The sequence below is a fragment of the Carya illinoinensis genome, chromosome 6 (assembly GCF_018687715.1).
Source record: "Carya illinoinensis cultivar Pawnee chromosome 6, C.illinoinensisPawnee_v1, whole genome shotgun sequence".
Lineage (NCBI taxonomy): Eukaryota > Viridiplantae > Streptophyta > Magnoliopsida > Fagales > Juglandaceae > Carya > Carya illinoinensis.
The window spans coordinates 4,288,424-4,311,784 of NC_056757.1; the positions used below are offsets into that span (position 1 = coordinate 4,288,424).

Consider the following 23,361-nt stretch of genomic DNA (forward strand, 5'->3'; position numbering starts at 1 on the left):
CCAAATAAGAAATCTGCAAGTGCAAGCACAATTGTCATAAAATGCTTTTACTTCAGGTCAAACCTAGAAACGATGAACAGAAAAAATATTGCAATCGAGACATGTAAAAATGGGGTTCTATATTAATATTAAACTTTTACCAATAAGGCAAACTGCAATGCGTCAGAAACCCAGAAAAGGAGGTTCTAAAAGTACATGTTTTAAGAAAGAAGTCGAACCCAATTGAGCATTATATGAGATGCAATTAGAAAATGGTGTCTCAACAAAATATCTACAACAGAATATGAGATTCTAAATCCCCAAACATATATTATATGATGTAGAGGAAACTTAAGCAGGATTTCAAACGATATCAATTTATGCAAAATTGAGGGTAAAACTGGCATACATTGATACACGTGAAGTTATAGTAACCTCATCTTGTGTTAGACTTGATGTAGATGTACATCAACAAGTGCAAATCCATATTCTCATAATGGGTTCACATTGCACAAACTGGTTTTGCAAAAAGTACTAATTTCTTAGATACGTGTTGATTAAGTGTCCCTACCCAAAAAAGTTGCCAAATTTATCATTTTTTTCATATAAAAAAGATTAAAATTAACTTCATTTCAAGAATTCTCACTTGGAGGAGCAAAAATATGTAGGTTTGATTGAGTGTACCTTTGACCATTAGGTTATATAAAGTATCTCGTGGACTGATATCATAAACAACACCCTTTACTCCATCATAGCAATAACTAGCTTTTTGTAGTTCATGAATGTGCTCCACCCAGTCCTCAACAGAGCATAATGGCATAAAAGAGTTCAGATAGCAAAAATCACATTATTTCATATCAAATTTAAGTGAGTAAATAGGGACGTAGAAGAGCCATTGACTATTGGAAATATCAAGTTGTATATGTTCCCCAAACAAATAACATTTAAGTGTGGAAAGGAAACAGCACAACAGATTTTAAAGACAACTGAAGTGGTGATCAATCCATTGGCAAACACCCTTGTAGATGAGCACTCCCAGACATATTCAAAGAAAGCTGCAATGTTGATACCATTAACACGACAACAACGACAAAGGTAAAACACTGCAACTACATCTAACACAAAGAACTGAACCACCAAATCTACTAGATCTACTAGAATACTCCTCAAACATTCAAATATTCTCCCAAAAAAAAATGAAAAAAAAAAAAGAAAATCCAAAATCAACAAAAAGAGAACAAAACAAAGTGAAGAAAGAAAACATACCAAATAAAATACATTCAAAACTCTTGGATCTCAAGCTCAAGTACTTCCACCATTTGGCATTGTAGATCGCAGAGTGAGAGATAGAGTAGATAAGAGCGTGATTTCGGGAGGGGCTAGGGCATCGTAGACGCAAACGCAGACCACAGAGAGAGAGAGAGAGAGAGAGAGAGAGAGAGAGAGAGAGAGAGAGAGAGCATATGAGAGAGAGGAAACTGGGTTTCGGGAGGCGTAGAGTATCACATTTCTCAATGCAGAGAGAGAGAGAGAGAGAGAGAGAAGTCTGGAACTCTAGGAACTCGAAATCTCAAGGGGGGAGTGGCTACTCATGCGAATTAGGGTTTTCTCTTTTCATTTTATAAAACCTGGGTATCAGGTTTAAAGCTCGGGTTTCAAGTTTTAAATTCGAATCCAGGCCGAAAACGGGAACTGACTATCTGGTTATCTGGGTTTCAAGCCGAGCTGGATAAAACCCAGCCTGTATGAACAGTCCTACTCAACACAATGTTGTATCCAATAACACGATATGTACTTAAATAAACAATTACATACATGAGGAAAAAAAAGAATGAAAGCAAAACCAACAACAAATAGAGTTCTAGGAAGAGGAACTGATTTTGATTTTGAATAATAGGAAGAGAAAATATATATATTTATATATATATATATATAGAGAGAGAGAGAGAGAGAGAGAGAGAGAGAGAGAGAGAGAGAGAGAGAGAGAGAGAGAGAGAGAGAGAGAGAGAGAGAGAGAGAGAGAGAGTTCCAAAAGAAACAATAAAATAAGGACTTGGTTGTTCTATAGCATTAGTCAAATATGACTTTAGTTTTGAAAATACTATAGCTAAAACTAAATGTAGATACACTTTGCCTAATCCAATGTAGCCCTTTTTTTGGTCCAAATAGTTATTTGAAGCATTTTATTTGCATATAGATATTCCAATGAGAGCGCTCTTAGAAACCAAAACCCCAAACTAAACCCTATTGAGACCCTGAATGATGCCTAGTCGGTTTAGGCCCATCAAGGTCCACCGAAAAGTTCCACCCAAGCAAGGCTTCTTGAGGAATTCTCATTCACTGTCCTAGGTGTACTTTTACTACTCTTGTTAGCCTAAATAGTAGTTGATAGGAGGTCAATTGGCCACCTCATCACCACCCCTCACACGACAGCTTCCATGGTTGAAAACCTTGTGTTGTTGCCCACTGTTTTACCCATAGTTTTGGCTGACAAAACCACCATCAAATGGTCATCCTCACATCCCCTCTACACCCTCTAGTCCTATATAAGTCGTCCAAGCCAGCCCTTTCATGTTTTTGTTACTTTCACTTCACTTTCTTGGAGAGTACTCGAGAGGAGGTTTCAAATAGTGTTTCTAGATGATCTTTCTTAAATTTTTCGAAACTTTTGTAAGTATATTCTCACGAAACTACATTCATATAAATTGTTCCTATTTGAATATAATTTTTCATTGATTTATTTTGTGTGATTTTTCCATTGAGATTTTATTTGTAAAAAGTTAGTATGAGCATGTAAACATCGTATTGGGCAACAGTCTGGATATTATGTTAAATCTTGATTTATTTGATGAAATTTTTGACAAAATCTTGGTTCGAATTTTCTATGGTTTAGAGTTAATATGTTAACGTGCAAGTTGGATTTATATTTGTTGCATTTTAAGAGCTTTTATAAAGAGTTTTGGATGATTTTAGAAAGTTGGAAACTGGAGGTGTCAAAAAAATTTCTGTCTTAAGACAGTTTTGATCTTTTGTTATGGAAACATGATCCTATGGTCTTGATATTCACATATGTGGTTCTTAGGACTTTGAACTATGCGTGAGGAAGTTATGTTTGGAGAATAATGGTTTTAATCTTGATGAAATAAATTGTTATGCATGCAAAGGTTCAGTTAGGAAAGAAACTTAAGGCTCACGGATTGGTTTTGTATTTTTATAAATTTTCACCACGTGATCCTAGGTTTTAATGCTTAAATCAAATCTAGAACTTGAAAATGAGGTATATGATTTTAATTCTTAAAGATTTATTTCATGAGAAATTCAAATTTAGTTGATCTAAAATTAAAGCATGTGGTAATCGGTTGTGAAGTTAGTGTGCAAGCCGATTGTATTAGGTGATATTTTGTGATTTTTGTCATCTTTGATTTGTTTGTTCAAGCATGTTATTTCTTAGGATTGACTTATAAACATGTTAAGAGTATGTTTATGGACTTTAGGAGTCCTTGAAATTTATGGGAAAGGAAAAAGTCCAAGTGCATCAAAGAGTTGTTTGAAATTTAGTGTTTTAACATTTTCTTAGCCTGAGGAGTTTATGCTCTTTGTGAAATGTATATTTTGTAATCTTAGTATGATTATTTAAAACGTAGGATATGATTATTAAGTATTGCATAAATTGGCTTTAGCATGAAAGTTAAAGTTGAAAATATTATGACAAAAATAAGGATTTTAGCCCTAGTATGTTTCGGCCTAAGTATAGTGCTTATAGTTATGATTTATTTAAAAAAAAATTATTAGATATTTGGATTTATGACAAAATTTACGAGAAAAATGTAATTTTTTGTTGAGTTTTTGAGTTATGATGCAAAACCCTTAATCTAGGAAAAAATGGTAATTTTTCCATAAGTAGAGGGGTAAAATGATGATTTCGCCATAAGTCAGCGATTTTATGTTTCTAAATATTTTAGCGAGAAGTTTCTAACCTTTAGAATTATTTTATTTCAATTCACATTATTTTGTGCTAGTTTTTTGTCACGTTACAGTCATTGTAAGTTGGCTTCTAACTTACTTTCAGGATACTTGAATATATATGGTAGTAAGAAACCATTATTCATGTTTATTATGCTTATATATATATATATATATATTATGTTACGCCATGCCACGTCTTTATTGCAAGTACATACTTATCTGATACACATTATATAATGTCATGTTATGATTTAATTCTAGTTCATAATTATCTATTACACGTTCAATCATACCATGTCATGTTTATCTGTTACACGTTGCGTCATGTTATGCCATGTCATCTGTCGCACGATCAATTATTTCATGACATGTTATGTCACATGCATAAAGCTTGTTACAAAAAGTAGTATTTTCAAGACAATCGAGTCTTTTATATTTATCACGACCCCAAGTATTAAGATAAGACATTACCCTAGTGGAACTTCTTTGTCACGCTAGAGTGTTTAAACTAGTGTGAGATTCCCTGGTTCAGAAAATAAAGATCAGTAGACTTTGAATAAGACCTAAATAAGTAGTTTCTAGAGTGAAGTCAGGCACCAAAACTGGTGGTGCTAATCGCTGTTCAATTTCATGTTATACGTATTCACAGCAGATGTAGATATAAGATGTGTACATTATGTATTCATAACAAGTGCAAATACCTGTGAAGTGACATACTCATAGCTGGTGCATATACCTATGATGTGATGCAATATCGGTAGGGGCACACAGCTCAAGGGGACCTGTGTAACATCCACATTTCACTTTTAATTAACTAGTTTAAATTGTTAAACAAGATTTCAAGTTTATATTTAGTTCACGTTCAGTTTCAGTACATGTTAGTTTCCATTCACATCACTTTCAATTCATGTCATTTCAGTTGATGTCTATTTTCAATCTATGTCAGCGCATGTCATGCTATTTTGCCAAATCATGTCACATTCATGTTCAAGTCAATATTCATGTCTTTTACTATTATGCATACGTTTGTAAACTATTAGTTTAAGTTGGTTGTTAATTACTTCGAACGTCTCAATGTGCTTAGTTTGAACTGCGGACAAAGCCATCTCAAGGTCTTTCTCTAATGCTTCGATGCGAGCGATCAAGGCACTTTTGGCCATGGTACTTTTATATCCCACAATCGATTTGAAGCTCTTATACCAACTTTCATGGGGCCAACTAGTCACTCCCTTAAAGAGCTTAATTGTCATGCACATGTGTGTAAACTGTTAGTTTAAGTTAGTTGTTAATTTATTTAGATTTGTAATCAAATACCACTTGGTAGTCCTAACTACCATTTCTCCCGGAATGATAAATCATGTGTCAAGATCTGGAGAATCAGCTAAGAATCACCTAGACAAAGTCGATTAGGCCGCAACGCGACAACGAGGAACTCCTCATGTCGATGCTCCAATTTTTAGATTGGATATAAATATCTTGACCGAGTAGTACACATTAGACTAGCATAATAGTTATATTTGTTTAATTATGTACTTAAGGAGCGCTATCTTCAGTACTCATATTGTTACAGACTCTTTGAACAAGTATTATAACTTTTGGACATCAATTATTATATCTTTATATATATATATAAAGTGGTTATCTAACAAAATTTTATTGCTTTAACGATTTTTGTTATTTTACCATTAAAATTAACACAGTTAGTTGCATGAATAAATTAAAGTGACTCTCTCTTCTTAAAAGTTTTTACTTTTTTAATCACTCCCCAATCACTTATGAATAAATTCATAGTTATTAAAGTTCATGCAGCATGCATCGATCTTCTAACCCATGCATTGATGATAATTTATTTAGGAGGTATATTAGATATATATATATTCCATTATATATATCTATATAAATTATATAAATATATATTCTATATTCTATTATATATATATATGATATTTTATATAAATTATATATGTGATTTAAAATTTCTATTTATTCCATATATAAACAAAAAGAAATGTAAAATAATTAAGTTTAAATCTATTTGCTAACTACATTTACGAATACAATTATTCTAATAAAATATTATTTATTTATCAATTTAAATTCATTATGAAACATTAAAATCAAATAATAATATTTTATAAAAACCTTAGTATTTTATTTCTTTATAAAAATTATAAATTTTTTTTAAAATAATCGCTTTATTAAACTAAGAAAATGTGTTTTGTACGTTATTTTGCCGTTATCGGTTTGTCTCATGCGCTGCACAGTTTTAGTTCAAGATTCGTTTTTTTTTTTTTAATTTTAAATGATTTAAAATTGATTTAAATCTATCTTACGATTTGATATTAGAAATTATATTTTATTTTTCTAAAACCATTACAATGTTAATCAAAAATTTTTTCTTAATAAAAACAATATTTCTATACACTGGATGAACATCCCTTAAACGTTGTCCAACTAATAGTGATAATGAAGTATGCTTATGTTATTTTGAGATAGGTCATATTTTGTGCATAATATTGTTAAAAAAAAAATTATCCTTTTATATTGATATATGCACGCTAAATGTATTGCTCTTTATTGGTTATAAACAAAGTTAGATATTGCATTTATACCTTAGAGTTCGCCGAATCTCAAATAAAATCGGGTGCTTATTTTGTACAATAATAAAAATATAGGGTTTGAAAACCCAAAACTTGGTGCACCTTCTTGGCGCGTGGAAGTACCCTCCAATCACGAGTAATATTCTCGTAAGCTCGTCCCCAGATCGGCCGACGCGCGTCGCAAAAGCCGCTCTGTTTCCGTACTATTGGTTGCAATTGGGGGGCGTGTGGGAGAGATTGTGATTACGCAGTTTTCGTTGGGAGTCCAACGAAATGATCGATCGATGCCTCACGACGTTTACTGCAAATTTACAGGCTCTAGTTCTTGACACGTGGCACTCCTGGCCGGACCCACTTATCGACCGAATCAACGTTCATTTACCGTTTCCGACATATGATTCTTACGTGTGAACGCTATACACGTGAAACCCACGGACTGATTAAAAATTAAAATAATCTCTTTTGTGGGACTGCAATTACGGAGTTAACCTTTATCTTTTAATCCGGCCAGGACTCGATGAATCATGGGGGAGATAGGACACGGCAGGCTGGCAGCCCTCGTAAAAAACCATGATGTTTTCGGTAATTCAATTTCCTCGGAAGGATAAAAGTGGATTATAATAAAAAAAAAAAAAATGACTAGATTAAGAATTCGCCGGGATAATAAACGGCGACCGGAGAAAAAACCGACCGGCGGGAGGGGTTCGATATTTCCTATATAAATCCGTCACTACGCCCTTTGTTCCCCCACAAATTAGCATCCTCCCTTCTCTCTTGCACTCTCGCTCAAACCTATTACACAGAGTCTCTCTCTCTCTCTCTCAATAGAATTCCTCTTTAGATTCAAGCACTCCCTTAGAGGTAAAATTCTATCTCCAAACAGTGAATTTAATATTTAATATTTAATTTTAAGTTTTAATTCTTTATTCGACTTAAAATGGATAATTTGTTTATATCAATCAGTGGCATGAATACGAATGAATCATGAGGTTGGCCATCGGATTAGTGCCTCAATTTCCGAATGGTGGAGATATAAACGGTTTCGATCCGTGTGAGAATGCTGGTTTAGTGTTTAGATTAGTGGGGATTAGGTGTGTGGTCTGGGGATTTGAGCTCTGTGCGAAGAGGGATTAGTTTTGAAGGTTGACTGCTTGATTATTTGAAACCCTAGAAAACTACTGCTGGCTTATTCGGTGATGTAGAGAGTATTGTGATTCGGAGGTTGACCTGTGCTTTATTTTTGCTTGATTGGTGATGGGAATGAGGCCTGTTCTATGTGATGCATATGTAATTGAGTATGTGAAAATCGGGGTTTCTGGATTTGGTGCACTGTTACTCCCCTTACGTATTTTTTGAACAGGGTGGTGGCAAGGGCCGCTAAATCTTTTGGTTAGGGTTATATGCATGCAGGTTCTGCTATTTGGTGTCATTGCTGGGTCTTAGTTAGCAATATGAATCAAGGTTTTAATTTCCGTTCCATTCTGGCCGGAATTTGCCGTGCAGGAACGGTATGAAATGTGAAATTATGAATCAAGGTTATGCTATTTGGTGTCATTGCTGGGTCTTAGTTAGCAATATGAAATTATGAATACCTACTAGAAGGTTAATCATGCCTATATCGTTTCCTGCTCTCTCCTATTCTCTCTGCACATTACATGCTTTATTTGAGTACTTGGCAACTGATAGTGTTGAGTTTTTGTCTTGGAAAACTTGATGCACATGTCGAAATTTAAAAAGGTTTCCATTTTTAGCACTCTATGCATTGTGAATTATGGTTTGATTCATTCAACCTATTAAATAGGCTTTAACTGAGTGAGATCTGGGTTTGAGGTTATTCTGTTTTTTTCTATTGGTGTGATTTTCAATAGGTAAGGCTTTATGCATCTGTCTTTAAAATTATCTCATATCTATATGTTGGCTTGTTTTTTAAATTTAGCCCTGATTGCTTTCTTAGTTTCCTTTCTACCGTGCCTGTAGACTGGTTTGCTGAACTTGATCCGCAGAAATCAGTGGGCGATTAAAACTCTTATTAGCAGTTTTTTGTGGATCCTTCTGCCTTGGGTCACTGCTGGCATGTCATGTGCATTTTTTGTTAAAGAGAAAACTAGAAGAGCATCTGCTGAACCTGTTTTCAGACATAGTTTCGATTGTATGCATTTACATATGAGATGGGTTCGCGTGGAAGGCCATTATTTGATCTCAATGAACCCCCTGCTGAGGATAGTGAGAGTGATGGTGTCCTCAGCTTCCAGCCGCAAAAAACACATCCATCTATGAATCCCAACACTGCTGACTTGGTTGCAGCTTCAACTGCTCCCCAAAGAATAACAAATAATCATGGCTTTTCACATGCATCATTGGTATCTGGCTTTCAGCCTTTTGTACGTCCCAAACCTGCACAGAAGAGGGCTGGGGATAAGAATCCCAAGACTAGTAATGATGAGGAGATGAGAGCCTCACCTTCATTTGTTCAGGGTTCAGCAGATGTTCCATCTGCTGAAAGAGAAGAAGGAGAATGGACTGATGCTGAGAGCTTTAATGATGCATATGGAAACACTAGTTTGAGTGAACGGGGTAAAGCTTCACAAGAGCAAGGAACATCTGAATTGAGGGATCGCTTTGCATCTGGTGTAGCCGCTGACAATATCTCTTCTGGTGTCAAAACTTTTCGAAGTATCAAGGATGAAAATAATACTTGTGCTTCTTTAGAATTGGATCCAGATCCCAGTGATCAGAAAAGCAATAGTAGTCGAAATACAGAAGGAAATGCAAGAGGTGATGTGTCCTCAGATGGTCTGGAGGAACCTGGTTTGGCCCCAAAGCAAAGAGAAGTTAAAGGTATTGAAGCGATCCATGCAGTTAAATGTGCAATTAATCCTGGAAAAAGGAAGATTGACCAGAAAAGGGAAGAAATGCTAGGCAAGAAACGCAGTAGACAGACCATGTTTCTTAATTTGGAAGATGTCAAACAAGCTGGTCCTATGAAAACCTCAACGCCGAGAAGGCAGACCTTTCCGTCACCTATAACAACTCGTTCTGTGAAAGATGTCCATAATGCTCCTCCATCTTCTGAGCGTGTTGGAGAAAAGCAGAGTCAGCCAATGATGCAGGATCAGAAACAACTTGATGTAGCATCTTATGAAGGAGGCACTAGTTCAGAATCTACTGAACTCAAATCTGAATGTAATGGTGATATGAGTTCTGGACTACTTGGTAGGCCTCGGAGGTTAAATGGTGAAACTGATTTTTCTGCAGAGGCATCCCTGCCACCCATTCCTAGACAGAGTTCATGGAAGCAGCCCACAGATTTGAGGCAGCCAAAGAATTTTCCCGTCTCAAATAGGAAGTCAGCTGTGATCGGTCAAAACTCCATGGATTCCAAATTGGGAAGCAAGAAACATCTTCCACCTAAGAAGCAAACTTCTAACATTACTCCATATCAGGACACGTCGGTGGAGCGACTTATACGGGAGGTGACCAATGAAAAGTTTTGGCATCATCCAGGTATAATGTAATCATATGTTTTTGTTGATCTATTGGTTTAACAGTAATTATGTCTATTGGCTATTTATTTTCCCCATTTGTGTTAACTTGGAGTTTCGCCACATCTGAATGATGTGTCCTTCCCTATTTCTCTTGTTAATGCTCTAATACTCTCCGATTATTACGTTTTTTCAGACTATCTCTTATCTGCACTGCATTGATACCTAAAATTTCACCATGTAATTCTTATCATCATTTTGTGCCTCTTTCCAATTATCTTTCGTGTTGTGCTTGTTTATATGCATGAGTGATGAAGATTGTTTTTCCTCTGTATATTTTGTGTTGTTATGAGATCTGAAGTTTTTGCCACTCATTGTCCATATCCTATTCCCATTTAAAGTTGGAATTGCTGATGAATTATGATTCCTTGCTTAAATTCTGAATGAGTACAAGCTGATGTTTTGTATTGCTCAGTCCCACACATAGTGAAGGGGGTCGAACAGTGAGGTGATCCTTTTAGATGGAAGAATATATGGGGTTATGGGGTCAATGTGAAATAACAAGGATTTGATTTACTCTCCTATCTTGTGCATTTTTAGAATTTCGAGCACCAAATGCTTCAGAGGTTTTGTATTTTTTGGTTGTTTACAGTAATAGAATGTTGTTAATATGTATAATTCTGCTTTCCCCATTTATATACAGAGAAATTCTACTCTTCTATTAAAAAAATTAATGATTACCCCTTAAAAAATAGACTTGTAGTTTTTAGCAATGACCTCTGCTCCTTTCGAAATATTTAGGAAATCTTTAATCCATGCTATTTTTTTAAACTTATAAAGGAATAATTTCATTTTTTAACTTCCTATCCTTCTACTTTCCCTACTTTTAGCACACTTCTCGCTTGTCATGTCACAAATAACTTCCTACTCTCCCTGTTTTGTAATAATTTCCACTTCAGTTATGAAGTTATGAAAATCACTAATTTTTTTGGATTGCAGCCATATCATATGTGCCTGTGGTTGATATGCTCGAGTGTCTTGCTGTATGGTCTATCAATTCTATTGTTTTTTCCTTGTCTTTTCTCTTGGTCGTTTCTTTGTACCTTGGAGCGTAAATTTGCCTTTGTTATATGTGCAACTAATTAATATTTCTATGCATCAGAGGACACTGAGCTCCAATGTGTGCCCGGCCAATTCGAATCGGTAGAAGAGTATGTTAGAGTATTTGAGCCTTTGCTCTTTGAGGAATGTCGGGCACAACTCTATAGCACGTGGGAGGAGTTAACTGAAACGGTTTCAAGGGATACACATGTGATGGTCCGTGTAAAGAGTATAGAAAGACGAGAAAGAGGTAGCAAAAGCTTTTCATTCAGTTAATTAGTTCCAATCTGAATTGAATTTAAATCAAATGAAGTTTACGCAGTCGTTTAGCCATTCTAGAAGATAATTTAAATTCAAATTTAGTAGAACCGTAGTAGTCCTGTATATTTTCTGCGACCTTCAATAGGCTGAAACATTCCTATAGCATTGCTCGATTTCATAAGCAATGAGTTTTTTGTTCACTCTTTTTTTTTTTTTTTGCACTGGTGCTTTTTTTTCTCTCTCAACTGATCTAGTGTAGAAAATAATTCTTGCAACTTCCGTGGAGCTGTCTTTTAGAATTATATTTTTGATATCATATATTCATTTTCTTAGTTTTATCACACATTCATGAATTTTATGCTAGAGGTCTATGCTTATATAAGCAAGGTATTGTTGTTATTGCCCTGCTAATATCAACTAGTTGAAATGTTTCTTTATTGTCTCAGGATGGTATGATGTGATAGTCCTTCCTGCAAATGAGTGCAAGTGGACATTTAAGGAGGGTGATGTTGCAATTCTTTCATCCCCCAGGCCTGGAGCAGGTTTGATATGAGAATAGCATTTCTGCTTGTTTAACATGTAGTATGAATATTGGTGTTTTCACGTTACTTCTACCGAATGTTATTTGTCATCATGTTAAGCAGTTAGATCTAAGCGGAGCAACACCTCCTTAAAGGAAGATGAAGGGGAGCCTGATATCAGTGGACGTGTAGCTGGTACTGTCAGGCGTCACATACCTATTGATACTCGTGATCCTCAAGGGGCAATCCTTCATTTTTATGTTGGGGACTCATACGAACCTAATAGGTTTGTCTGAATGCTTTACTTTTCTTTCCTAGAGTTTGATGGTTCTTGAATTGCTGTCACTGAAATTTTGTTCTTGGAGTTGTAAAGTGTATGCAACCGTTGGCCAATATTTTGACAATTTTCGTTTTGAATGTTTTTTTTATTGTTTTTTCCAGCATGGTTGATGATGATCACATTCTGAGAAAGCTTCATCCCAAGACCTTTTGGTATTTAACTGTGCTTGGTTCTCTTGCAACAACGCAGCGGGAGTACATTGCATTGCATGGATTTCGCCGTCTCAACATGCAGGTGACAATATGAATTTATTTTATATGGTCTTAATGTTTTATGCTATATAGGAATGCTTATACGAATAGAAGCTTACAGATAAGTCTTCTGCAGATGCAAACTGCAATCCTTCATCCTAGTCCTGAGCACTTTCCAAAGTACGAGCAACAGTCACCTGCCATGCCTGAATGCTTCACTCAGAACTTCGTTGATCATCTGCATAGGACGTTCAATGAACCTCAGCTAGCAGCAATTCAATGGGCTGCAATGCACACGGCTGCTGGTACAAGTAGTGGGATAACAAAGACATGGCCCTTTACTCTTGTTCAAGGACCTCCAGGAACAGGTAAGACACATACAGTCTGGGGAATGCTAAATGTCATCCATCTGGTCCAGTATCAGCACTACTACACTTCTTTGCTCAAGAAACTAGCACCTGAAAGCTATAAACAAGCCAACGAGAGCGCTTCTGACAATGTTGCTACGGGTTCAATTGATGAGGTTCTTCAAAACATGGACCAGAATCTCTTCCGTACACTTCCAAAACTTTGTCCAAAGCCTAGAATGTTAGTCTGTGCTCCTTCAAATGCTGCAACTGATGAGCTTCTTTCCCGTGTTCTTGATCGTGGATTCATTGATGGTGAGATGAAAGTTTACCGGCCCGATGTGGCTCGAGTGGGAGTTGATTCACAAACCCGTGCTGCCCAGGCAGTTTCTGTTGAGCGCAGAACTGAGCAGCTTTTGGTCAAGAGTCGTGATGAGATTTTAGGATGGATGCACCAGTTAAGAGGCCGTGAAGCTCAGTTGTCTCAGCAGATAGCTTGTCTTCAAAGAGAACTCAATGTTGCTGCTGCTGCTATTCGTTCCCAAGGATCCGTTGGTGTTGACCCAGATGTTCTTGTGGCCAGGGACCAGAATCGAGACACATTGTTGCAGAACCTTGCAGCAGTGGTTGAAGGCAGGGATAAAGTTCTTGTTGAGATGTCTCGCCTAGTTATTTTAGAGGGTAGGTTTCGTCCTGGTAGTAGCTTTAATTTAGAAGAAGCCCGTGCTAATCTTGAGGCAAGTTTTGCAAATGAGGCCGAGATTGTTTTCACTACTGTCTCGAGCAGCGGCCGAAAGTTATTTTCTCGTCTCACTCATGGTTTTGATATGGTAGTCATTGATGAGGCGGCCCAAGCCAGTGAAGTAGCAGTCCTACCTCCCCTTTCCCTTGGTGCAGCGCGGTGTGTTCTTGTTGGGGATCCTCAGCAGCTCCCAGCAACTGTTATCAGCAAGGCAGCTGGAACATTGTTGTACAGCAGGAGCCTCTTTGAAAGGTTCCAGCAAGCAGGATGCCCCACCATGTTATTATCCGTGCAGTATCGAATGCATCCTGAAATCCGGGATTTCCCTTCTAGGTACTTTTACCAAGGGCGCCTTACTGACAGTGAAAGTGTTGCTAAGTTACCTGATGAGGTTTACTACATGGACCCTCTGCTTAGACCTTACATATTCTATGATATTACCCATGGGCGGGAATCTCATAGAGGTGGATCTGTCTCTTATCAGAACATAAATGAAGCGCAGTTTTGTCTTCGCGTGTATGAGCATCTTCAGAAAACTTTGAAATCTTCTGGTATGGGGAAAATAACTGTTGGCATAATAACACCGTACAAGCTCCAATTAAAATGCCTTCAACGTGAGTTTGAGGAAGTGTTAAAGTCAGAAGAAGGGAAAGATCTGTACATCAATACTGTAGATGCCTTTCAAGGCCAAGAACGTGATGTCATAATCATGTCTTGTGTGCGTGCATCAAATCATGGAGTTGGATTTGTCGCAGATATCCGGCGAATGAATGTTGCTCTTACTCGTGCAAGAAGGGCTCTTTGGGTATAGTTTTCTATTATTCCTTTGATCTAAGCTAAGCTATTACACAAGCATCTGCGCTCAGCCCACATGTCGACCATACCAAAATGCATGATTCTAGGTTTATTTTCTGATATCTTACTTGATTCTTTGACAGGTGATGGGGAATGCTAGTGCCTTGATACAATCTGATGACTGGGCTGCACTGATTGCTGATGCGAGAACCAGGAACTGTTACATGGAAATGGATTCACTCCCAAAAGATTTTCTCCTCCTTAAGGGCCCAGCTTACACACCATTGCCAGGCAAGGGATCATCTAATACGAGGGGGTTGAGATCAGCGGGTAGGCATAGACAGTTGGATATGCATATGGAGTCCAGGTCAGTACCACCATCAGAAGATGAGGAGAAGTTGAGTGGGTCAGTGATAGCTAGGAATGGGAGTTACCGGCCCTTAAAGGCATCGATGGAGAAGCCTTTGGATAACTTTGATCAATTAGGTGATAAATCTAGAGATGCCTGGCAATATGGCACACAGAAGAAGCAAAGTTCTGCTGGATTTGTGGGGAAGAGAGAGATGTAGTTGTTGATTGTTGGGTGCAAATTATCTTAGTGCCTTAAGGGGAGCGTCAATGTTAATTAATTTTATAATGCCTTGATGCTTGCACCTATTGTCACAGAGCACTCGGGGGGAAATCTCCGTATGCCGAGCTGGTGAGTCAGACACTGGTGATTTGTATCAAGTTTGGGCTGAACCGTGTGGCTGGTTCTTTGTGGAGGGAAAAAGAGGGTTTTGGAAGAGACACCTGTCGATCTGCTTGGAAAGCACACTCGCGTTTGTGCAAGAGCATCTTTGCTCGAATTGAGTATGTGATTTCTTGCAAGGAGCCAGATGCTCTTGGGTAGATCGTGGGAAACCATACCACCCCTAATCAACCAGCTTACCATTGAAAAAGGTAAGAGATCTTATGAGAGATCTTCCTCCTACGATGTTAACACATAACTCTGTCTCTGTGGATCTGAGCATGTTGCACTGTCTTTTGATACATGTCATCTAGGAATCCAGTGGTGGCCTCAGAAAAGCTGTAGCCTACTAGAACCTCTTAGTTGCATCTCTTTTTACATTTGCAGTCAAATCCATCCCATGTTGCCTTTACATTGATGACCCAAATTGATGTGGGACTGGGGAAGCTTCCTGCTATGGCCCTGTCACTTGTGGTTCTCTACTCAGACGTACAGTTTACTCATTGACTCTTGGGTACTCTCATACATTATATTGCTTTAGTTTAGCAGTTCACATTTTAGAGATGGTATGTACATTCTTTGGACATGCAAATGCAAATGACAGGGCATTTAGTTGCAAATGCCCTGTTACTGGATGACATCTTAAGTGTTGTGTAAAATTTTGGAGCGTTTTTTGTTATCTCCTTCTAATTGTTCGAAGGAGAAGCAAAATGACGTAGCTGCATGCCTTGGTGGAAGGAAATACACAAATTTAATTTCATGTACAGAGATGGAAGGGAAACACTCCCCTTAATTTTGGAGGCATTTGTGATGTCAAATGACTTGTACATACATCTTTACTAGTTGAATCATATATAATTCTTTTTTGATGAAGTCTCTTGAGTTTCTTCAGATTATTAGCCAATTTGATAGTGTTATTATTTTTTTCTAGCAATGCTCAATTCAATCCATTTACCAATGTTTGTCTCTTTAAATGTTACAATCTTTTACAGCAGTCAACTCAACTCAACTTCTTCTCGAAAGATGAATATATGGATTAAATACGGGTAAATTTGTGCTGAATGAAATGTACTGAACTTATAAAAATAAAATTTACAAATTGATATAGTTATACGTAGTATTTTAATTTTATAACTTTTTTTTAATAAACCAAGTATTAATGTTATTAAATTACATTTGTATTTGGATACACTATAGACGACCTTGAAGAAAAAGTCTATTACTCATGTGGGTGGGACGGATTCGGTGGGTCTGTACCAACAACAATAGCAAATCAAAAGGCATGTGTAAAACTTTTCATATCTTTCAGACCCACGTGTTGGCAAAGCTTGACGGGCATGTCCAGTGGAATATGTGCGCTATGCTTTGCTGACATATGTGCTGACCAGTGGGTGGCTGATTCTTTGGGAGTTGGTGGTTGATGTTTCTATCTTCTTCTTCTTCTTTTTATTTTTATTTTTTTTATGGTGTTAAAAAAGGGTGAATTTAAAATGTGTCGGTTTTGGTTTGATTTACAGTAAAAAAACCAGAGGAAAAAAAAACCTGGCTTCCCTTTTTGGGCATGGACAATCCCTTTTCGCCCACTTCTTTGCTCACACAAATAAAGTAATTTCCTTTCATAAAAAAAAAAAAAATGTAACTTCCTAATTTTTAAGGTTCTTGCTTTGTTTACCATGTGCTATATTTGGTTAAATGATAAAAGAAAAATTTAGTTGCAAGTATAATTACATATAAATATGTGCATCAATCTAATATGATTGATCAAAAAATAGATTTTATAAAAAATAGTATTAATTTAAATTTTAAATATAAAAAAATTAGTATTAATATATAGAGTAGTATGTAACGTTGCTTATAAATAATAAAACTCAAATGATAATCATATTTATAAAAAGTAAAAAAAAAAATTTAATAAATAGTCATTTTTTTTCTGTTTAAGGTTCCGTTTAATTATACAAATAAGATGAGAGGTTTTAAATAGTAATAAATAAAATATTTTTATAATATAATTTTTTTAATATTAATTTTATATTCAGATTTAAAAAAATTAAATTATTTATTATATTTTATATAAAAATTTAAAAAAATTATAATTACGGATTGAAATGAAATTATATGGAATTTTTAATTTTCTGTAACGGGTTTAAGATAGGACAAAAGTCAAAAAGATTTTTTGATCCAAAAAAAAAAAAAAAAAAAGGAATGCTGAATCAAAAATCGACAGGTCAATTCTGACTTTTTCAGCATTAAATGCCCCTAATCAGTGCCTGTGCTATGCACGAGAAAATCAAACATGGAGATAATTATGTCCATATTCATTAATTATATTGTTAACGTAATTTGTTGAGACGCAACCCCTCTCTCATTCCCCCGACATCGTCTGTCATGAGTCGTCTCCTACGGCTATGAGTGGATCCGAAGTAATATTCATCGGAAATAGTCTACACCCATCTTCCATCTTAATCTCCTAATCATAACTCTTTTCTTAGTTGACCTGGTTTCTGCCTGCTGAGAAGCTCCGAAATACCTGCCTCCTTTCTGTGCGGCTTTCTGGCTCATATCCCTGAATCTGTCAGGTTAGCAGCTTATTTTAGCATTCGCTTTTTCTGGATCTTGGCATCGTGCGCCAGGGATCCCATATTTCCGTTGATTAACTCTGTTTGTTTTTATCGCATTCAGAACCGTTAAACTAACACATTTCTAAGGTTGGTAATTTGGTACGTTGGGCGAATGATGTGTTTGTAAAATGGTCGACCTTATTTTTTTCTTTTTAAGAAATCATTGGTACTCATTACCAGCCCGACAGGTTGATTTGGATGGTTTTTGTGAGTCATTTACCTCTTAGATTACTCATACCGTTGCTGGGTTAAGTGAATCCGATCCAAAATGTGGGCCTCCATGTCACATTACATGCGACTTTTGGATGATTTCGAATGCTGATGTAAAAGCTACCAGCTTTTATGATTTTTCCGGCTGTTTATATCGGATGAAAAACGTACAAAATCCTTCACTGTTGGATGTATCAAACAGACCATGTACCATGTTTTAACAGGAGCTGGCACTCGAGTAACTAATATCAGATTTTGATTTGTTTTTCTTCTCCTACGACTTCGAAGAGATAAAATGACCGGTATTTAGTCAAACTGGCAGTCGATAGGGAGTAACATATAATTTTGCTGGATACAAAATTGATGTCAATCTGCTCGGCCTTTTCACAAAGTGGTGACTAAAATTTAAATAGAGAGACGGTATTATGATTGCTTGTCATCTGAGCCCGGTTTTTAGGTTTAGACTCCCTCAAGTTGGCTGCCAAAATGGTGTTAAATCATGGTTTACAGAGGACCCGGGCGGCGAAATTACAGATGGTTTATATTGTTTTTTGAGGCTATCTGATTACGTATATCATGCACATAACATTTCTGGGATTTTGAAGTGTACCGAACCTAGATGCAAGCTGCCATCAAACTGATGTACTTGGAGGGAAGTTGCCATCAATATAAGGGTGTATTTGTGTTTATCCAACCAAAAGAATTCTATTTGAATCATGTAAGTGTGGGATCTAGAGAAGTATCTTGACTCTTGAGAGACTTGAGGAAGTAATTTAAACGTTTTTGGATCCTGCCAATGGTATAGTCTCAGTTGTTAATATTTAAGTACAGGCCAAAATATTTGATCCAGTCGCGTGCAGCATAATTTTGGTCATGCACGAATTCTGAATATCTTTTAAGGGTTTTTTTTTTTTTTTTTTTTAAAATGGTTCACGTTCTCAAAATATCTACAAAGCTAGTGACCCTAAAATATCTATTCATTTTTTCTTTCAATTTTAAATGAAGATGCCTGTGCACGGGGGTAAGATATTCTCAATATCATGCTTTCTTCATTTTGTGTTCCCTTTTTTCTTAGTACTAGGCTTTGTAGTTTGATCCCCCCTTAAACGGAGGAACTAGGTGATGTGGGAGATAAAATCTACAAAAGATGCAGTTAAATAAGTTTTATCACATATGAGGGATTCCTGTTGGGATGACTCTGATCAAGATTTCTCGCAATGAAAAAATACCCTTTTAGTGCTTATTGCTTCGTACAAGGTCATCGATTGAGCTCTCATTTGATTTTGTTATTCGATGACTGAAAATAACGAGCAAAGAAAAATTTAGTTCAAATTTAGTTTTGTTCTTCAACGTTTTTCTTAGCAAGTTAGCAACCAAGCATAGCTATACTGTGGATCAATTTTCTGCTTTTTTAATTTTATTTGTTCCCAAGGGTGCATGTAAGAAATTTCTCTGGCTGGCTGGAAAAGGTAGAAACTTAGCTTTCGTGAACACATTGTTATTCTTCTAAGCTTCTGCTTGTTTCATAATATGGGACAAGAAGTTTGCTTTTTGTTACTCATGTTTGCGCTTTATCTTGCACATTGTTACTCGTGAAATGAAGAGTAAGCAATGGCACTCAAGTAGTTCTGAATTTCCCACTATTGACCTACAGGTGTCTTTGGAAATATGAGTGTGGGCTTAAAGAAATCCCCTTCGAATGGATTAGATAAGCATTTGACATCTGATGAGCAGCAGGCTAAGGTACCTGACATTTATATACTTTTTTTTTATGAGTAAATTTGTACACTTGTTTAGTTTGTCTTGAAAATGCTACCATTTTTGTGGGAAGAAAAGCTTTTTAAGCCTTGATACTCTATTTGCAGGTTAATGAGTTGAGAAAGTTAATAGGGCCATTGCCAGATAAGTTGTCCATTTATTGTTCTGATGTATCCATGTCAAGATATCTGCGGGCACGTAATTGGAATGTCAAGAAGGCAAGTAAAATGCTGAAAGATTCCTTGAAATGGAGATTGGAATACAAACCAGAAGAGATACGCTGGGTACACTTCTGTTAATCTTGATACTATTCATCTCTAATTTTTAAGTTAGAATCCCCGGATGGAAAGCATGCTGGATTCTACTTTTAATGTCCGCTTGTAACATCCTTTTATTGAAAGTTTTATGAAATAAGGCTACAAGTAGTGATTCAGAGTTTCGATGATCTTGTCATAATGGTACACCTTTTTGTTTGTTTGTCTGGTTAGTCCAGTCCTCCCTGTGCTCTCTCTCTCTCTCTTCTTTTTTCTTTAGGAGTTCTTTTTCATTTTTCTTTATTTCTATTCTTTACCTTGCACTATTCCGTGGGTCAGGTTCAAAGTTCTTGACCAAAGACCAGTTGTTACAATTCTGGCTGGAAAGGTTCAATCAACCCGTACCTGTTTGGAAGGCTGCCCAATTCTCCAAATCCAACTGCCACATTGTAAAAAATTTAAAACTGATAGCCAAGCTGAAGTTATTTAAATAGGCATGGAAGAACTGCTAGAGTCCAAAATTTCTTTAAAACTGATTCAAGCTTCAATGAATAGATAAACTCAAACCCTTTCAGCCTTTGGGTTATACACTTCCAGCATTGTGATACATCTTTATATATTTATTATTTATATAGGTGCTTTGTGATATAACATCTTAGAGCACTAGTAGTGGACTCAACAAAATTTAGCCAAAATTTGACTAGGAAATTTACTTTTACAAATTTAACTGCTACTTTTCAAGAACATTAAATAATAGACTTAACAAATCTATCATTATTCTATTAAAATATTAATTTTTTACCTTTTCATTTAACTTAGAAGTTACAAGACGACGCAAGAAGCGACTCCATGTAAATTTAAAAAAGCTTTCAGGATTTGAAAATTAACGAAATGATCCAATAAACTACAAGAAAAACCCTAGAAGAAACCACATTCGTTAATGGAATGCAAGAAAAAGAAACATATAGGATCTATGGCCTAGCTAAGGCAGGCTTTCCATTTTCTAAGACCCATAACCCAAAAGCAGATTATTCAACACATCATACTCTGCTCCTTGCCAAGGGTTTCTCAGGAGCCAAACGAAAGGGAGTATTTCTCAAGAGCACGCAAAATGAATAGCACGTGGGAGAGTAAATTTTTTATGTCAAAAATAATACTTTGGCCAACATCTGGGGTTTAATAGATTTGGTCAGTGAAATTGATGAAAGCTAAAAATATTGTAGCTTTATTGAGTCCACTACTGGTGCTCTTACGAACTCTTGTTTCTAGATGTCATTGTTTATGCTTGTGATGTAACATCTTGAGAACTCATGTTTCCAAATGTCATTGTTTTTGCTTGTAATGTAACATCTAGAGAATTCATGTTTCTAAATGTCAATTGTTTTGCTTGTGATGTAGGAGGAGGTTGCTCATGAAGCGGAGACGGGGAAAATCTACAGATCAACTTCTATTGACAAGCATGGGAGACCAGTTCTTGTCATGAGACCTAGTCGACAGGTTTCATCCGACAATGCCTTCTTACCTCTGTGCTTTAATGTTCTGGCTATCACTTAATAATTGAAGAAATTTTCTCTCCGGGCAGAGGTGTTCCACAAAAAAATAATTGCTCTTTTATTCACTGTAAACCATCCTTTTAATTGTGAGGAACATGGAGTTTTTTTGTCAAATTATTAATGGTTGGGATTATACAGCATAGCACCCAAGATGCCATTGTGAGTTGTTAGAAACTAATAACCTGTGTGCTTCTGGTGTGCAGTTCTGATATTTTTTATTTGAGATATAAGAATTTTCATGTAGGATGTGTTGTCATGCAGGGAACTAAAAGTAGATAAATAATGACCTGGTGGTTTAAGTTTTGGAAGAAAAATATGTGCCTTGTGTTGCTTTTACTTGATGCTTTTGTCATGTTTATTTTGGTTGCAGAACACAAAATCAACAAAAGGACAAATCAAGTATTTGGTCTATTGCATGGAGAATGCCATTGTAAATCTGCCACCAGGCCAGGAACAAATGGTTTGGCTCATAGATTTCGAGGGTTTTAATTTGTCAAATATTTCAGTGAAGCTGACAAGGGAAACTGCTCATGTTTTACAAGACCGCTATCCTGAACGCCTGGGTTTGGCAATATTATACAACCCGCCCAAGTTTTTTGAGCCATTCTGGATGGTATACACATTAAGTTGTTTTTCAATATTATTATGCATGCTATTTCTACTTTTTACATATGATTTTCGGGTATAATTGTCTTTCAGTATTGAAATAAAACCTGGAAAACTTAATCAAGATTTAAATTGAAATACAATATTTGTATATGTTCCATTATTATAAAATAAATTAGTCCTTTTGGCAAATTTCACAAGTTTGTGCAACACGGTGCAAGATTATGGTCAGAAAGATCGTGTGTCTACAATCAGTTCTTTGTTCCTAATTGCCAGTTTAGTACATCATTGACATTCCATTTTTTTTTTTGTTTGTTTGTTGTGAAGAGGTTAGTTCATAGCACTGTTACTAGTTAGTTTTTGACATTGGCAGAATGTATTAATGTAGGTGGTGAAGCCCTTTCTGGAGCCTAAAACTTACAATAAAGTCAAGTTTGTATACTCTGATGACGTCAGCGCCAAGAAGATAATGGAAGATTTATTTGATATGGACCAGCTGGAGTCTGCATTTGGTGGAAAAGGTGACATCAGTTTTGATATAAATAAATATGCAGAAAGGATGCGAGAGGATGACAAGAAGATGTCCTCCTTTTGGACTAGGGGAAATCCTCCCTTAGAATCCCCACAACCAGCTTTGACAAGTGCTCCAATAGATTCAATCAATTTAGGCTCAGATTCTGACGCTTCTGATGTTGAGAAAACAGACTGTTCCCCTTATCAAGGGTTGGAATTGGAAGTTACATTCCCAGGTCAGCAAATGCCGGACACCAATTTTGGCAAAAGTGCCATCTGAAATGTATATTAGAATGGAGACATAACAAAGTTTGAACTCCTTGGTTAAGGTATGGTGACTGAACCATACCAAATGCCCTTTGCTGACCATTTGACATTTAAATTAGAAACCTGAAAAAGTTTCAGATTTCTGTGGACTTATGTTAGCATTGTGAAGATTCCGTGGTTTATTTTCCTTGTAATACAAAGCAAATGAATTCAAAACATCATTACAGGTGGATATGTCTGTCTTTTTGCATTCTTTCCTGTCTCTGATTTAACCAAATCCCAGGCATCTTCCTTGTTGCATGTTGTATGCTGTTCTTTACAATTGCTTTTCCTTATGGGTGACCTACCATTTGTACTATGAACCAGAACCATCTATGGGATGGGGTTCTTGACACTGGTTTTGATTAGGGATTATATCCGCAAAAATTATAGAATGGGGTGTAGTGGTACCATTCTATGAACCATCTGTGTGGTGGGAATAAGTTCCCCATGTTTCTTAGGCAATTAACTTCTTCTTAGTTATCACC

The 23,361-nt window shown here is 36.3% G+C and overlaps 2 protein-coding genes across 5 annotated transcripts; both read left to right on the forward strand.

The window, feature by feature from the left end:
* The first annotated feature begins 7,153 nt into the window (after nucleotides 1–7,153).
* LOC122314434 (uncharacterized ATP-dependent helicase C29A10.10c-like) lies at nucleotides 7,154–15,928 on the forward strand. 3 transcript variants are annotated; one of them, XR_006243710.1, is made up of 9 exons: nucleotides 7,154–7,406; nucleotides 8,523–10,049; nucleotides 11,190–11,378; nucleotides 11,836–11,931; nucleotides 12,031–12,196; nucleotides 12,352–12,484; nucleotides 12,578–14,335; nucleotides 14,469–15,267; nucleotides 15,370–15,928. XR_006243710.1 is itself a non-coding variant. In XM_043130046.1 (8 exons), exons 2-8 carry the CDS (start codon nucleotides 8,714–8,716, stop codon nucleotides 14,892–14,894), a joined length of 4,104 nt encoding a protein of 1,367 aa, XP_042985980.1. In that variant the 5' UTR covers nucleotides 7,154–7,406; nucleotides 8,523–8,713; the 3' UTR covers nucleotides 14,895–15,928. The 3 variants fall into 3 exon arrangements, 2 of the variants coding, with proteins under 2 accessions (XP_042985980.1, XP_042985981.1); XM_043130046.1 differs by having other exon boundaries at nucleotides 14,469–15,928; XM_043130047.1 differs by having other exon boundaries at nucleotides 7,156–7,406; nucleotides 12,034–12,196; nucleotides 14,469–15,928.
* On the forward strand, nucleotides 15,129–23,066 carry LOC122314435 (phosphatidylinositol transfer protein 3-like). 2 transcript variants are annotated; one of them, XM_043130048.1, is made up of 6 exons: nucleotides 15,129–15,267; nucleotides 19,538–19,626; nucleotides 19,749–19,925; nucleotides 21,294–21,392; nucleotides 21,819–22,061; nucleotides 22,443–23,066. In XM_043130048.1, the coding sequence occupies exons 1-6, from the start codon at nucleotides 15,204–15,206 to the stop codon at nucleotides 22,845–22,847; spliced, it is 1,077 nt and encodes a 358-aa protein (XP_042985982.1). In that variant the 5' UTR covers nucleotides 15,129–15,203; the 3' UTR covers nucleotides 22,848–23,066. The 2 variants fall into 2 exon arrangements, with proteins under 2 accessions (XP_042985982.1, XP_042985983.1); XM_043130049.1 differs by lacking the exon at nucleotides 15,129–15,267 and adding an exon at nucleotides 17,347–17,631.
* The last annotated feature ends 295 nt before the right edge of the window (nucleotides 23,067–23,361 follow it).

Excerpts from the sequence above, each read along its gene's own strand:
- LOC122314434 (XM_043130046.1), top strand. The coding sequence starts at position 8,714 with ATGGGTTCGCGTGGAAGGCCATTATTTGATCTCAATGAACCCCCTGCT. Across the intron at positions 10,050-11,189 it reads AAAGTTTTGGCATCATCCAG|AGGACACTGAGCTCCAATGT; the intron begins GTATAATGTAAT and ends TCTATGCATCAG. Across the intron at positions 11,932-12,030 it reads ATCCCCCAGGCCTGGAGCAG|CAGTTAGATCTAAGCGGAGC; the intron begins GTTTGATATGAG and ends CATCATGTTAAG.
- LOC122314435 (XM_043130048.1), top strand. The coding sequence starts at position 15,204 with ATGCTCTTGGGTAGATCGTGGGAAACCATACCACCCCTAATCAACCAG. Across the intron at positions 19,926-21,293 it reads AACCAGAAGAGATACGCTGG|GAGGAGGTTGCTCATGAAGC; the intron begins GTACACTTCTGT and ends CTTGTGATGTAG. Across the intron at positions 22,062-22,442 it reads TTTTTGAGCCATTCTGGATG|GTGGTGAAGCCCTTTCTGGA; the intron begins GTATACACATTA and ends GTATTAATGTAG.